This window comes from Oncorhynchus clarkii, chromosome 20 (genome assembly GCF_045791955.1).
Source record: "Oncorhynchus clarkii lewisi isolate Uvic-CL-2024 chromosome 20, UVic_Ocla_1.0, whole genome shotgun sequence".
NCBI lineage: Eukaryota > Metazoa > Chordata > Actinopteri > Salmoniformes > Salmonidae > Oncorhynchus > Oncorhynchus clarkii.
The window spans coordinates 31,964,002-31,980,339 of NC_092166.1; the positions used below are offsets into that span (position 1 = coordinate 31,964,002).

The 16,338-nt window shown below is 42.1% G+C and overlaps 2 protein-coding genes across 3 annotated transcripts; one reads left to right on the top strand and one right to left on the bottom strand.

Moving 5' to 3' along the window:
- Positions 1–772: 772 nt before the first annotated feature.
- On the bottom strand, positions 773–8,406 carry LOC139376216 (leucine-rich repeat-containing protein 52-like). The gene is made up of 2 exons (XM_071118521.1): positions 7,039–8,406; positions 773–1,092 (listed from the first exon to the last, which is right to left on the bottom strand). Exons 1-2 carry the CDS (start codon positions 7,685–7,687, stop codon positions 773–775), a joined length of 969 nt encoding a protein of 322 aa, XP_070974622.1. The 5' UTR covers positions 7,688–8,406.
- Positions 8,407–13,091: 4,685 nt separating this feature from the next.
- Positions 13,092–16,063, top strand: LOC139376217 (glutathione S-transferase 3, mitochondrial-like). Of its 2 annotated transcripts, none has more exons than XM_071118522.1 (6): positions 13,092–13,203; positions 13,852–13,980; positions 14,163–14,236; positions 14,363–14,420; positions 15,371–15,443; positions 15,540–16,063. In XM_071118522.1, the coding sequence occupies exons 2-6, from the start codon at positions 13,864–13,866 to the stop codon at positions 15,707–15,709; spliced, it is 492 nt and encodes a 163-aa protein (XP_070974623.1). In that variant the 5' UTR covers positions 13,092–13,203; positions 13,852–13,863; the 3' UTR covers positions 15,710–16,063. The 2 variants fall into 2 exon arrangements, with proteins under 2 accessions (XP_070974623.1, XP_070974624.1); XM_071118523.1 differs by having other exon boundaries at positions 13,108–13,203; positions 13,830–13,980.
- The last annotated feature ends 275 nt before the right edge of the window (positions 16,064–16,338 follow it).

Here is a 16,338-nt window from a genome sequence, read left to right on the forward strand (position 1 = left end):
GAACACCTGCTCTTTCCATGACACAGACTGACCAGGTGAATCCAGGTGAAAGCTATGATCCCTTATTGATGTCACTTGTTAAATCCACTTCGATCAGTGTAGACGAAGGGGAGGAGACAGGTTAAAGAAGGAATTTTAAGACGTGAACCATTGTGACGGATTGTGTATGTGTGCCATTCAGAGCTTGAATGGCACACATACACATGGCACACATACACATTAAGTGTCTTTGAACGGAGTATGGTAGTAGGTGCCAGGCGCAGCGGTTTGTGTCAAGAACTGCAACGCTGCTGGGGTTTTCACGCTCAACAGTTTCCCGTGTGTATCAATAATGGTCCACCACCCAAAGGACATCCAGCCAACTTGACACAACTGTGGAAAGCATTGGAGTCAACATGGGCCAGCGTCCCTATGGAACGCTTTCGACACCTTGTAGAGTCTATGTCCCGACGAACTGAGGCTGTTCTGAGGGCCAAAGGGGGTGCAACTCAATATCAGGAAGGTGTTCCTAATGTTTTGTACATTCAGTGTGTATGACTATGACCATTCAACTCTCAATCTCAATGAAAGTCAGGCAGATCTCTGTGTTGTCTCTCGTTTGTCTTTTACAAGGGAGTCAATAGAAATCCCAGTGTGCTCTACTTTGAAGTTTCTTCTTAATCTCTGCCATCCTATGACATCACAGGTTTTGTAGTTCTGTGGGTTCCGAGGCACAGCCGGAAGGGGTGGGGGCTACAGGGAGGAGTCAAACCACTATGTGACCAGTGTTTTTTTAAATTCCATTGCCATGTGGATTTGCATTGTGACCACCCCCGCTCCCCGTGCCAGGTCCTGCGCCCTGCTCCACCTCGTCCTCGGGGTCCATCTGCTCGCTCTTCTTCTTGACGTAGCGTTCGTACAGCACCATGACCACCCCGATGGCCCACGCCGACACCGTGCCTGCCGCGAAGATGACGAAGCCGATGGCGATGAAGAACAGGTAGTCCCACGATCCCAGGCCCTGGTGGCACCGCGACCGCAGCTGCAGCCCCAGCTCACCCAAACGCTGCCCCCGCAGGTCAGGAGGACCACCACACACCGTCTGGCCCTCGTCTGGAAGAGAGAACACAGCACAGGTGGGGGTTAATGACATTACTTACGTAAGTCATACTGGAACTTGCATTGGTGACACAGCAGTAAAAGCCTATCACTAGCTGTAATGATTAGAGGTTTTCTTCGGCATGTCACCTGACCAGTAAAAACTCTGGGTCCTAGTCATAGGCTACACTAGTGCAGACTGTTTTTCCTGGTCAGGTCACATGACCAGGAAAGAGTGCAGGCCCTGGTAGTCATTGCAATTAGTACTGAGCCCATACAGTGTTACCAAAACAAGAACAACTAACTGACACCATTATTATGATCAATTCCCTAACCCTAACTTGAGCACAACTCTTAGGACTAGGCCTGCCAAGGTTAAGACAACAGTAGTAGTTGGTTTTTCTCTATAAAAGTTGATGTGGGAAATACTCTAAGTCAGACGCATTAGTCAGCACACTGCGTACACATAATAATGATGAACATGTTCTTTGAAGTGTAGCCAGTGTTGGGGAGCGCGTAGGTTACCCACCCAGGGAAGGTGATATCAATATTATAATTCATCAAATCGAGATCTCTGGCCTGTTGAATAATTCACACACATTACATTATATAGTTTTACATAACATTCATGAGAGATGGATAACACACACACACACACACACACACCCTACTGAAATATCTTTCCATTTGCAGCTATAATAAAAACTACCATGTAAGAAAACAGTACCTGCTAAATCATTTTCTATTGCTAGATATTGCTCCACTGTTGGACATAGAAGCATGAGCATTTCGCTGCCCCTGCGACAGCATCTGCAAAGCTGTGTGCGCGACCAATAAACGTTGATTTGTTTCCCTTGTCAGAAAATAACCGAACAGGAGTGACAGCCCGCTATTGGTGTGTTGTCACGTCGATATTACATCACACCAAGTTCAAGGTATTTGAATAATTCAAGTGCATTTCAGCCCCTCTGGATTTCACTGGGTATATTCTCTGTCTTTTGTGTCTGACTGGTATGGTAGTTAGCATGGCTTTTCATCTTCTAAGCTGCCTGGCACCAACAGGCTCCTAGTTGGATCATGACTAAGCCCCTCACTCACTCAGAATTCGTGAATCTCAATAGAAAAAGGGGATGTTTGTTTTGAATTTCAGAACAGGGAACTGCTGTTCTGTAGCTTCAAACACCTGACTGACAGATGACACCTAATTGTACGAGGGGGGGGGGGGGGGGGGGGGGGAGAGGAAATGTGTTTTGGGATGCAAATAGTTTGATTTAGTACATTGGTCTAATAACAGATGCTATCGATCTAATGATGCTAATACTGTGTGTGTGGCTGCCTGGGTATCATCTAAAGGTCCCCGTTTGTTAGGGGTAATATTTCGGTAGAAGAAAAAAGCCTGGAATGTGCTTGCAATACTCATAGTGTTGGAGAATTTCAAAGGACACGCTTTAATTTGCTTTTGTGTTCGCAGCTTCTTGTGTTGGGGGGGGGGGGGGGGATCTCTCTCGGGATGAGATCAAACGACTTTAGCTTTTTCTGCCTGGCTGCCTGGCTGGCTGGCTGGCTGACTGGCTGGCTCGCTGACTGGCTGGCTCTGCTCTGTTCTGTACTCTGTGTTTCATGCCAGCAGACTTTGTTCGGGTTTATTTAGCCCAACAGAACCTGTGCAGGCAGGCTTTGTCCATACATTGTGCATGTACAGTATGGACTTTTTGAGGAAATGGAGACATACAGTATGTTGTGCTAGTTTCACTTTAGAGACATTTCAAATCCTTAAGTACAAATCTGAAAGGAGCTACAGACAATGATATGTACTGAAACAGAATAGCACAAGGGAAGGGCCATAATATATCCGATTTACATCAAATGAATACTTAAGTGTTCCATTGTGGAAATCCACACCATATATTCTTGATTTGCCTTAGCCTACACCACAACTGAACCTTTGTTCTCCGTATTTGATTGTTTAATTAAAGGCAGGGCAGAAGCATGACCCAGTAAATAAGGGGGTACATAACTACCCATGGAGTTAGGGATAAGGGATAACAACAGAGACAGGCCGAGATTTCCTGTTGCCTCCAAAGACATTCCATTTTGTCTTCAGATGCCCTGAGAGTTTAGAAACAAATATAGCAGCACAGATGTGACACACACAGCACTACACGTGGAACTGTCCTCTGACCTAGCTAGCCTCAGACCTCCTGACACCACTACAGTAGCACTCCTTTCAATAATACAACACGCTACCCTCCTCTTCCCAGTGAACATGAAGTACTCCTTCCACTTCCTCTACTTAGCTAGAGTTCATTCTCTCCCCAAGGCATGGAAGCCCCCGGGCCACACTCTCACCCCCCTTTGTGGCCGACATCAAAGGAGAGGCTTCCTCTCCCCGTCCCGTCCGCACACAACGCTATTCCTAGCGTCTCTGCGTATATAACTACTAACTACAGGCAGTATGCTAATCTTCGGGAGGCGAGACAGCAGTGGAGAATCTGTTAGTTGCTTCTGTGAGTTTTTCTTCCCTTCTTCCTTCTATCAATGCATTATTTCTAAGCTGCTGAGAGAACGACAGGCGGTGCCTCTCAGAACAGGTGAGATCCAGACGGCTGATGGTGACGATCAAAAACACAGCATCTCTATACACCTTCTGTCCTTCTGCTTTATACAGTACCCCCCCCCCCGAGCGAGTCCCCTGTGTGCATGTGTGTGTGTTCTCCCTTTCTGGGAGCTGTGACTGGAAGGGACTCCGCTCCAAATGAAAGCAGACAAAGGAAATAAGCAGCAAGTAGAAGAGCTCTTACAGGACTAGTTTAGGATTCTGCCTGAGCTGCAGAGGAGAGGAAGACGAGCTGGTCTGTGTGCGCATTTGATGGGGGATGCCTGTTAGTAAGTGAATCATGGTGTGACAGGCTCTTGCACAGCGAGATGCACTATAAATACAGTTGAAGTCGGAAGTTTACATACACTTAGGTTGGAGTCATTAAAACTTGTTTATTTTAACCACTCCACAAATTTCTTGTTAAGAAACTATAGTTTTGGGAAGTCGGTTAGGACATCTACTTTGTGCATGACACAAGTCATTTTTCCAACAATTGTTTACAGACAGATTATTTCACTGTCTCACAATTCCAATGGGTCAGAAGTTTACATACCCTAAGTTTACTGTGCCTTTAAACAGCTTGATAAATTCCAGAAAATTATGTCATGGCTTTAAGAAGTTTCTGATAGGTTAATTGACATCATTCGAGTCAATTGGAGGTGTACCTGTGGATGTATTTCAAGGCCTACTTTCAAACTCAGTGGCTTGAAGGTACCACGTTCATCTGTACAAACAATAGTACGGAAGTATAAACACCATGGGACCACGCAGCTGTCATAACGCTCTGGAAGGAGACTGACTGGTGCTGACTGGTGCACTTCACAAAATAGATGGCTTCATGAGAAAGGAAAATGATGTGGATATATTGAAGCAACATCTAAAGACATCAGTCAGGAAGTTAAAGCTTGGTCGCAAATGGGTCTTCCAAATGGACAATGACCCCAAGCATACTTCCAAAGTTGTGGCAAAATGGCTTAAGGACAACAAAGTCTAAGTATTGGAGTGGCCATCACCAAGCCCTGACCTCAATCCTATAGAACATTTGTGGGCAGAACTGAAAAAGCATGTGCAAGCAAGGAGGCCTACAAATCTGACTCAGTTACACCAGCTCTGTCAGGAGGAATGGGCCAAAATTCACCCAACTTATTTTGGGAAGCTTGTGGAGGGCTACCCGAAAGGTTTGACCCAAGTTAAACAATTTAAAGGCAATGCTACCAAATACTATTGAGTGTATGTAAACTTCTGACCCACTGGGAATGTGATGAAAGAAATAAAAGCTAAAATAAATAATTCCCTCTACTATTATTCTGACATTTCACATTCTTAAAATAAAGTGGTGATCTTAACTGACCTAAGACAGAGCATTTTTACTAGGACTAAATGTCAAGAATTGTGAAAAACTGAGTTTAAATGTATTTGGTTAAGGTGTATATAAACTTCCGACTTCAACTGTAGCTACCCTTTTAAGTATTGCTACATCCCCAAAAAGCAGGGAATACCACTCCAAACAAAGTCTAAATCTGATGTACAGTACATTAGTCTGTCAAGATACAAGAATACAACAGTTTGTTACATATAGGCATATACACGGAGTATACCAATCATTAAGACCACTTCATAATATTAAGTTGCACCTCCCGCCCCCCTTTTGCCCTCAGAACAGCTTTAACTGGACGGGGCATGGACTCTACAAGGTGTCGAAAGCGTTCCACGGGGATGCTGGCCCGTGTTGACTCCAATGCTTTCCACAGTCGTGTCAAGTTGGCTGGATGTAATTTGGGTGGTGGACCCTTCTTGATACACACAGGAAACTGTTGAGTGTGGAAAACGCCAGCAGCGTTGCAGTTCTTGAAACAAACCGGTGCGCCTGACACCTACTACCATACCCCGTTCAAAGGCACTTACATTTTTTTTGTCTTAACCATTCACCCGCTGAATGGCACACATACACAATCCACGTCTCAATTGTCTCGAGGCTTAAAAATCCTTCTTTAACCTGTATACGTCCCCTTCATCTACACTGATTGAAGTGGATTGAACAAGTGATATCAATGAGGGATCGTAGCTTTCTCCTGGATTCATCTGGTCAGTCTGTGTCATGGAAAGAGGAGGCGTTCATGTTTTGTATACTCAGTGTAGTTTGTTGATTGAAGTGTTTCCGGTTGGTGGGGCATGTGCAGGTGGACCCAGGCGGAGATTCACTGGTCATTTCACGTATAGACACTGTGGGTTTTGGGATTAGGCCTTAATTGCGTGTTATTTGATCGTCTACAATTGCTGTTTCAAAACGTATCCTAGGCCCCGTGATGCAGGCAACCGCGCATGAAATGTATGCAGTAAAGGAATACAGGTAACTGCCAAAATAAAGGAAACACGAACTTAAAGTGTCTTAATAGGGGGTTGGTCCACCACGAGCCAGAACAGCTTCCATGTGCATTGGCATAGATTCTACAAGTGTCTGCAAACCCTATTGGAGGGATGCGACACCTTTCTTCCCCGAGAAATTCCATCATTTGGTGTTTTGTTGATGGTGGTGGAAAATGCTGTCTCAGGCATCGCTCCAGAATCTCCCACAAGTGTTAAATTGGGTTGAGATCTGGTGACTGAGACACACACACACTTTAAAACCCCCTATGCTCATTTGAGACCCCTCTTTCAAACTCACTGAGATCTATTTTTTTTAGCCATGGTAGCCAAAATAATGTGCAACTGGGCATTTTTATACATGACCCTTAGCTTTATAACTGTCTTAAATGTCTTAATGTTGAGGTGTAGCAGACCTCATTCATGAACTCATAATGAAACACGTATTGAGGAGATCCAGAATGCACTTTGTGCACCAAACAAGATCAGGCTTAGAGTCCTGAAGAAGAACCCACTGAAGAACCTGAGAGTTTCCCATAAATCAGCAGCTTATTTCTAAACTGCTGAGACCAGGACAGATGGTGCCTCTCAAAACAGGTGAGATCCAGACGGCTGATAGTGACGATCAAAGGGACTGAACTCATAGCTTAAAACACAGCATGTGGTTGTGAAAGTGAAGTGCTTTCAGTGAACATTTCAGGAGTGTGAACACCCTAAAACAAGTAAATAAGTAAATCAAATCAATGATGAGAGAATAGTCAGATTAACTGATAATGGACACAGACATGGTGGTGTAGCAGGAAGATTGGCTTGCTGTGAACTAAGAGGTTGTGAGCTCAAATCCCAGGAAAGGACAAGTTGAAAAAGTATGACTGTATAAATGAACATGCACAATGTCAGTGTTGGTCAAATACGTAACCACAAAGAATAGATCAAATGTCATAGTTACATATTCTCTCTGGATGTGTATTTCTCTCTGAAAGTGCATACAGTTTTACCTTGAAACTTGAATCCCTCAACGTGGATCCAAAGACAGAGGTCTTCATTGTCGCAGTCACAGCTCCAGGGGTTCCCGCTGAGGCCGACAGAGCGCAGGGTGGGCAGCCCGATGAGAGAGCTGATGTTGAGCACCGTCAGGTTGTTTCTACTAACGTCCAGCACCTGCAGCGCCGAGTTCTCCGCGAAACTGTCTGGGTGAATGTCTGACAGGCCGGGGTTGTCCGTCATCCTCAGCATCACGAGGCTGGACAGCGGCCCGAACGTCCTGTCCTCTATCCGCGTCAAGGTGTTGAAGGACAAATCCAGGTAAGCAAGTTTCCGCAGGTTACCGAATGTGGACTCCGAAATCTCCGTCAGTGAATTGTTGCTACAGTCCAAATACACCAAGTCCGACAGGTAGTTGAGCTGAAGCGGCGGTAGCTCAATGATGCGGTTGTTGGAGATGATGAGCTGCCTCGTGGAGAGCGGCATTTCGGTGGGGAAGGTGGTGAGGTGCTGCCCGGCGCACTGGACCACCAGCTGGTCATCGCACACGCAGCGTGCCGGGCATCCCGCCGTCAGAGCCGGGGACGGGGCCACCCCCATGACGAGGATCAGCAGAATGATGAGCCGCAAGGATTGCTCGCTGGGCTGCGGGGCAAGACGCATGACACCGCCAAGGGCTTCATCAATTCCGTTTGAACAAACCACCCACTGGGGACAGACGTCAGTTCAACGTCTAGTTTTGATTTACATTTGTTTGGTAATTGAAATCCACAAAAAAGTTACCATGTCATTCGATTAAGGTTAAAAGCTGGATGAAAAAAATACGAAATCCCCTTATGTTGATGACTTTTGGCAAATCCAATCAGTTTTCCACGTTGATTCAAAGTCATCACATATAATTTTATGGTTGAAATGACATGGAAACAACGTTGATTCAACCAGTTTTTGCCCAGTGGGCACGCCGTCGCATTCTTCATTGATAGCATATGTCCTCTGACAGTTATCAGTTAATGTTAATGCTATTAACCAGGCATATTTACAATTATCCAATTATAGTTACCTGATATTGAGGTTTGTTGTTGGCCACTTGTCCTCGCAAGTTGTCATTGTAGTTCATTCCGAGAGTCGCCTCACGTTTGGGTTTTCGCGCGTATTCATTATCGTGGGCATGCGGGACTCAAGACGCCCGAGCTCTCCACTCAGTTCCAATTCTCTGGTATTCGATTTGGTCGATTAGAACATTTTTCCTCCAGTATCAATCATTTTTTGCGTAACAACTGCCATTTGAACTCACTATGCAGGAGTGTTCATTGGCGCGTCGTAGTCAAGTGTTATAATGGTATTTTGGTCTCCTGCAAGTGTGGTGGAGTGACTGCCTTCTCTGAAACTGAGCCACGAATGAGAAGGTGGGCGATTTGGTGTACTCACTGCTCACGCGTTGCATTGAGTGTGTGGGGAGAGAGAGGAGCTCAAGGAAGCATAAACAACTGGAGTCAAGCTGTCACAAAAACTAGAAGAGGTTACCTAATTCTACCTATGTACCCAAAGCGTTCTAGAAATAGAATGCCTAAGTTGTAGCCAATTGTGACACTATAATGACCCAACATAATACTCTATTTATCTCAGTTTAATAATAATTCATTTACATTTGTAAAGCGCTTTTCTCAAATCCCAGGTTCAACAAGAAAAATAGGGTTCTGGGGGTAACTAGCCCTTCTATGCGCAATGTCTAATTGCTGACACAAAAAAGCAACATTTGGAGAAAAAAATGGTATGTGGATGAAGGTCATTCTCAGGTGACTAAACCATAAAGGGAAATAAATGGTTGACATGAAATTTTGTTTTTAGAAAAGGGGCGTTTTTTAAAGTACTGGGGTAACTATAACCCCCCCATGGGGTAAATTGCATAGGGTTTAAGATTATGGCATAGGGTTCAAATCCATTTAATCTGTTTTATTTAGAAATTCTTTAGTAAGTCATACTTAAAAGCTAAGTCTATTTGTCTTGTTTTAATTATTTAAATAAAATATGGGTGGAAATGGTGTTGCACATGTCACCATTAATATCCGCACTATGAGGAGATTTGATGTAAAGTCCCTTTTTTTAACTCACCTGCACATTCACTGTCTTTGTTGTTCCTTTTCTATACAATCAGTTATGTACAATTGCACTAAATATTATTTGAGTAATGCAACATTTAAATCCCAGCGTCTTCAAAATGACATTCAGAAGCAAAAGGCTTTCAATAGTTGTTTATAATTGGGCTCCTGAGTGGCACTGCATCTCCATGCTAAAGGTGTCCCTACAGACACACTGGTTCGAATCCATGCTGTATAACAACTGGTCTTGATTGGGAGGCGCACAATTGGCCCAACGTCGTCCGGGGTAGGCTGTCATTGTAAATAATAATTTGTTCTTAACTGACTTGCCTAGTTAAATAAAGGAAGAAAAAAAAGTATTAATTGGAATGGAATATAACATTTAATAACAATGACTTAACTAATTAATTCAGTGTAACATTGATGTGGCAACTCTCTTATGCTCTGCTATTGCACAATTCTAATTTGTAAATACGTCACAAATAAAACCATCCCCAGTAAAATTGGGGCCCACCTCCACTGCTCACACCTAATCTAGTCCCCACTTGAGAGAAGCCAATTGAAAAGCTCTTTCTTAAAAACGTTGCTAGCTATCAAGCTATATGACATACAATGCTGTGTAAAATAGCTAAAAGGCTATAAAATAACATTAACTGTAAAGCTATCAGTCACTAGTGGAAACATTTACAACTGCAATTAAGTTACGTTATCTTTTTCATGTATTTTACCTCAGACAATCTGGTAAAAGGTTGCTAGCTAGCCCTCCTAGCAGTTTATGCTAACTAGCTAGCTGGCTAGCATTTACTGCTAGTGAAGTTGCTAGCTAGCAAGAAAGCATTAACTAGCACTAACGGTGCCAGTCATTGTCGAAATGACAAATAGAAACATTCATAACCATAAAGGGGTAGCTAGCCCCCAGGGTCCTAGTAGGGGGGCGAGTTTCCCACAAAACACCCATGCAACATATTGCTACTTTACTCAAAAAGTATCTACATTTTTTCTGTCTAAACAAGTGGATTATTTACCTTAAGGCTTTCATACTTGTATATTTAATATATATATATAATCCAAGTTTATCATTTCAAAAGGCTAATTGATCATTAGAAAAACCCTTTTGCAATTATGTTAGCACAACTTTCAACAAAACGATTTTGTAGTAAATTGATGTATTTTTATTTTTTAAAGTTGTATATATATATATAGATCTAACTTCATTGGCATATATCTACAACTTTAAAAAATTAAAATACATCAACTTACTACAAAATCGTTTTGTTGAAAGTTGTGCTAACATAATTGCAAAAGGGTTTTTCTAATGATCAATTAGCCTTTTGAAATGATAAACTTGGATTAGCTAACACAACGTGCCATTGGAACACAGGAGTGATGGTTGCTGATAATGGGCATCTGTGTGCCTATGTAGATATTCCATTAAATCTGCTGTTTCCAGCTACAATAGTCATTTACAACATTAACAATGTCTGCACTGTATTTCTGATCAAGTTGATGTTATTTTAATGGACAAAACATGTGTTTTTTTTTCAAAAACAAAGACATTTCTAAGTGACCCCAAACTTTTGAACGGTAGTGTATGTCCCTGCTTCAAAAAGAACAAAGAGGCATCAAAAATATTAGTGCATTTATTCACACTTCTCATAAGTGGATAGTCACAATCCTTTCAAGACCAGTCTCAAAGCTTCTGCCATTCAGAAAGTGTACTGCTGCTGTTTACGTTTACTGAGAATATAGTGCCATCTAGTGTGGAAGTATTGTTAAATCACTACTTCTTGTAAAACAGGATTCCATTCCCTTTAATCAACAGATAGAATGCAAATTGAATGTATGCATTCAGCTGTTTACATTTTATATTGAGAATAATTAAGAATACAATTAGGAATTAGAATACTAAAATGGACATGAAAGGTCTTATCACAGTATATCATGTCAGCATTTTGGTCAGAGACTTGGTCACCCATGGTCACCCAGTGGTGTGATGAGGTATTGTGTAAAACAAATAATTTTAAGATGATCTGCACAGTAGGCTATGATGATTAGCTAGATTCGTAGCCAGTTTAAGTGGAAAGATTCCAATATTTTTCTAATTAACTGCCAATATGGCAACATTCCCTATAAACAATGGAGTCAATCAGTACCAGTCAAAAGTTTGGACACACCTAGTCATTCAAGGGTTTTCTTTATTTGTACTATTTTCTACATTGTAGAAAATGAAATAACACACAGAATCGTGTAGTAACCAAAAAAGTGTTAAACAAATCGATGACAGCTTTGCACACTCTTTGCATTCTCTCAACCAGCTTCATGAGGAATGCTTTTCCAACAGTCTTGAATGAGTTCCCACATATGCTGAGAACTATGAGAACACTATACGGTCCAACTCATCTCAAACCATCTCAATTGGGTTGAGGTCGGGTGATTGTGGAGGCCAGGTCATCTGAGGCAGCACTCCATCACTTTTTCTTGGTAGCCCTTACATAGCCCTTACACAGCCTGGAGGTGTTGGATCATTGTCCTGTTGAAAAACAAATGATAGTCCAACTAAGCGCAAACCAGATGGGATGGCTTATCGCTGCAGAATGCTGTGGAAGCCATGCTGGTTAAGTGTGCCTTGAATTCTAAATAAATCACAGACAGTGTCCCCAGCAAAGCACACCCACACCATCACACCTCCTCCTCCATGCTTCACAGTGGGAACCACACATGCAGAGATCATCTGTTCACCTACTATGCATCTCAAAAAGACAGTGGTTGGAACCAAATATCTCAAATTTGGACTGACCAAAGGACACATTTCCACCGGTCTAATATCCATTACTCGTGTTTCTTGACCCCAGTAAGTCTCTTCTTATTGGTGTCCTTTAGTAGTGTTTTTTTTTGCAGCAATTCGACCATGAAGGCCTGATTCACACAGTCTCCCCTGAACAGTTGATGTTGAAATGTGTCTGTTACTTGAACACTGTGAAGGATTTATTTGGGCTTCAGTTTCTGAGGCTGGTAATGAACGTATCTTCTGCAGCAGAGGTAACTCTGGGTCTTCCATTACTGTGGCGGTCCTCATGAGAGCCAGTTTCATCATAGCGCTTGATGGTTTTTGCAACTGCACTTGAAGAAACTTTAAAAGTTCTTGAAATTTTCCAGACTGACTGACCTTCATGTTTTAAAGTAATAATGGACTGTCATTTGTGTTTGCTTATTTGATCTGTTCTTGCCATAATGGACTTTTACCAAATAGGGCTATCTTCTGTATACCACCCCTACCTTGTCACAACACAACTGATGGCTCAAACGCATTAAGAAGGAAATTAATTCCACCAATTAACTTTTAACAAGGCACACCTGTTAATTTAAATGCATTACAGGTGACCTCATGAAGCTGGTTGAGAGAATGCCAAGGGTGTGCTTATTTTGAAGAATCTCAAATATAAAATGTATTTTTATATGTTTAACACTTTTTTTGGTTCCTACATGATTCCATATGTGTTATTTCATAGTTTTGATGTCCACTATTATTCTAGAATGTAGAAAATAGTAAAAAATAAAGAAAACCCCTTGAATGAGTAGGTGTGTCCAAACTTTTGACCGCATATTTATACAGAACGTGTGAATAAAACATGTATAAACTGTGTTCATAATTATATGACAATGTTGTAGGTTAATATTCTATTAGACAATTTCTGATATATCACATTCCTTACTTAAAAGCAGTAAATTCATCACCTATGCCTCTACTAACATTTTGACTGATTTGGATTTCTCCATGACCACCACGGCTGTCATTTTCATACTATTCTGGAACGTTGAGGGTTTATGCCAGCCTCTAGTAATTTGATTGGATCTCCATGGTTGTGAGTGAAATATAGCCCTGTTTAAACTCATTAGGAAGTTTCACACTCCCCCACCTATATTATGGTATGGCCCATGAACTCTACCCCACTACGTTAAAGCGCCACGCCTCTCATGTGTGTTAATTTGTGACTCATCTATGCAGGAGCAGACGAGGAAGGATTACTGACAGGAAGAATACAGGCAATTTGCGAACATTATTCAGATCATCATCTACAGGTAAATACTATTTATTTTACAAGTAGTATTCAAGATGATGTGTTGTTGCTGGATATAATGCTGCACTCCTAGTTCTCCATTGGCTTAACCTTATTTTGGGAGATTTTAGCGCACCAAGTTTAACTGCATTTACCCGGTTGAAAATGCTTCAAATGCGCATTTTATGTTTTCCCTGGTAACTTTTATGTACTACACATGCATAGACGATATTTCGAATCAAGCAGCTGGTCTCATATACTACGTAACATAGTAAACGTAAATCTGGGACACTCAATAGTATGATATGTTATGTTTGGTATAGTTACTTAAGGCAAAAAGTTGGGTGGTTAATCTGTTTTATGAATGTATGTTTACCCCTGCGTCCAGGTTGAATCAAGGGGTAAAACTTTGGTAAGGGTAAAGGGTTTTTAGAAGCCTAGTTACACCATAAACTAGGCTACAAATAGACAGAATAAGTACATTTCATATTTGCATTGAAGCCTATGCTCCATGGCAGTGGAATAGCTTTCATGTAATGTCCTTTAAAACATAAGGCCTACTAACTAATCTGTTACCTGATTGGATTGAACTTTCAACCAGTATCTTATCTACAGTGAAAGTGGGATAGACCAACTCACCTATAGTAGGCTATGCATTTTCCTCTTGCAGATCAGTGCCAGGATGGTTGTGCTGTCTAAAGAATATGGGTTTGTCGTTCTCACTGGTGTTGCCAGCATAGTCATGATCGGCCACCTTGCCGTGAAAGTTGGCAAAGCCCGCAAGAAGTACCAGATCAAAGTGAGTGGCCCGGGACCTGGGACAGCTAAATGGATATGGCTTACCATGTGACTTCCTCTGACCAGGAAACATTTTGGGCTTAAGTTTACAGCCTTAAAGAAGGACCCAGTTTTCCTAACCTCACCAGTAGGCCTACTCTGTGTTTGCTAAGGAAACCTAATCTTCTCTTCTCTATTGGACAGTACCCTCAGATGTACAGCGATGACCCAGATACCGGAAATATCTTCAATTGCATCCAGCGGGCCCATCAGAACACGTATGTAGTAATACTATAGTATGTACATGTAGTAAGTAGCAGACAGAACACGAGATGTTTTCACACACAGAGTTAACATTTCTTGCTGTGATATTAGGTCCACTAATAGTTGTTATTTCTTTACAGCCTGGAGATCTACCCAGTCTTCCTCTTCTGTCTCACCATCGGTGGCCTGCATAGTCCTGTAATTTGACTTCCATTTATTAATTTACTCTATGTTAGATTCACATACTGTGCATGCCAGACTGTACAGCTGATTAGTCAAAGTATATTCGGGAGCACACTCATCTGTGTCTCTGCAAAATTTGATTCCCATTTATTAATCCTTAACACTTTTACGATGGTCATACCAAGGATTATTTAGCCATTTTAATTGGAATTTTAGGACCCATTTAGGTATAAAATAAAACATAAGATGCGTTATTTGATGAAACATTGAATTTGGCCTTACTGCTATTAGCCCATAGAAACACATTGAATATAGATTCATACATGTAAAAAAAATATTAACAAATTAGTCAAAAGGAAGGAAGTTTTAAAGTGTCTGTCCTATATTTGAGAGAGCTAAGAAAGATCAGAAAAGGATGTAAACAGGTTTTCACCTATATTTTTAACACTTGTTTTGGGGGCCACTTAACTACTTCCATGTATACTTCCATGAATTATTTTAACTGATACCGGGCTACCTTCAGGGCGTCCTGGAGCAAAACATTAGTGTGTAGCCAAAACTCGGCGGTACCGACTTAAGATGAGTCCCATGACACTTGTGGGCAGCGTAGAGCAAAACGGAGAACACCATTGTGTTCACGAGAGTCTCCTCTCCTCATATTAGTCAGCAGGCCAAACCTCGGGGCGCTACAGACGTTTTTGAAGAAGACTGATTTTTGGGATGTTTCATGGTCTGACAAACAAACACCGCTGTAGCTCGGCTACCTTCCATCACAGATGTGGAAGACCACCATTGGCGAATGCGGTGGATTGAGATACAGCCCATGCTTAAACAGACACATGTTGATGGAGTTTTTTATTTATTATACTAACTAGATTTCCTCGGGGGCGCGGACATCGACTTGAGGGGGTTTTAAGGCAATAAGACTTCTGTAGTTTACTAACAGGGTGCCTTGTGTGTTACAGCGCCTAGTCAGTGGTCTTGGAATGACTTGGGTTATAAGCAGGGAGATCTACGCATACGGATACTCCACTGGAGGTAAGACAATAGATATGCTTATGATACAATAGTTGATTAAAACAAAACCATATGGCAGCCATTACTCAAGGGTTTTGTTCTATGTTATCCTTCCAGATCCTAAGAAAAGGATGCGCGGGGCGTTCGGGAACATTGCTCTGCTGGGCATGATGCTGATCGTAGCCAACTTTGGCAGAACCCTGTTGGGCTGTGGTGACTGGGTGTGGTCTGGGATGAGACCGGGGATGAGGTTCTCAGCTCCCCTTCCTGCTACCATTCCCCAGTGAAGTACTGCAACCCCATCCGACCCCAATCTAATAGTAGTAGAATGTCTCTTGTGGGCATCCATACATGTGTATGTCATATGTAGAAAGACAGAGTTCAGTAAATGTGGAAACAGACAACCACTGCTGTTTGTGCCTCATTCCATGCTATACCACCCCAACTCCTCCCTGACCCACTACTGAACACTGACAGGCCCAGAGAACCTTCTGCTACGAACGACAGAGGCGGCACATGCTTCACCACGTTGATGAACCTATTCTTTGTGAGCGTGATGTTTTAATAAATATATTTGCCAAAACTGTATTCTTAATGAAATAATAATGTATAAAATGACCATAATGACTTTAATGCTGGTATCCATGGCCGTGTGTGAAATGTGTGTTTTAATGCTGGTATCTATGGGCGTGTGGGAGATGTGTGTAGGTGTATTAGGAAAAAGGTTGCCAAGAGGTTAATAATGTGTGTGAGGGATGTGTTTGTCCTCATTGTTCTGAGTTGCATAGTTGTCCAAAGTTCACACACCACCTCTAAGTCTACATGTAGACACAAGAAACACACTTTCATTACCTTAGCCATTAGGCAATTTCTGTCCCTGATTTGTTGAATAGGTTTGGATTAAGGCTGGGGACTG

Excerpts from the sequence above, each read along its gene's own strand:
- LOC139376216 (XM_071118521.1), bottom strand. The coding sequence starts at position 7,687 with ATGCGTCTTGCCCCGCAGCCCAGCGAGCAATCCTTGCGGCTCATCATT. Across the intron at positions 1,093-7,038 it reads TGAGGGATTCAAGTTTCAAG|ACGAGGGCCAGACGGTGTGT; the intron begins GTAAAACTGTAT and ends TCTCTCTTCCAG.
- LOC139376217 (XM_071118522.1), top strand. The coding sequence starts at position 13,864 with ATGGTTGTGCTGTCTAAAGAATATGGGTTTGTCGTTCTCACTGGTGTT. Across the intron at positions 14,237-14,362 it reads CAGCGGGCCCATCAGAACAC|CCTGGAGATCTACCCAGTCT; the intron begins GTATGTAGTAAT and ends ATTTCTTTACAG. Across the intron at positions 14,421-15,370 it reads TCGGTGGCCTGCATAGTCCT|CGCCTAGTCAGTGGTCTTGG; the intron begins GTAATTTGACTT and ends TGTGTGTTACAG.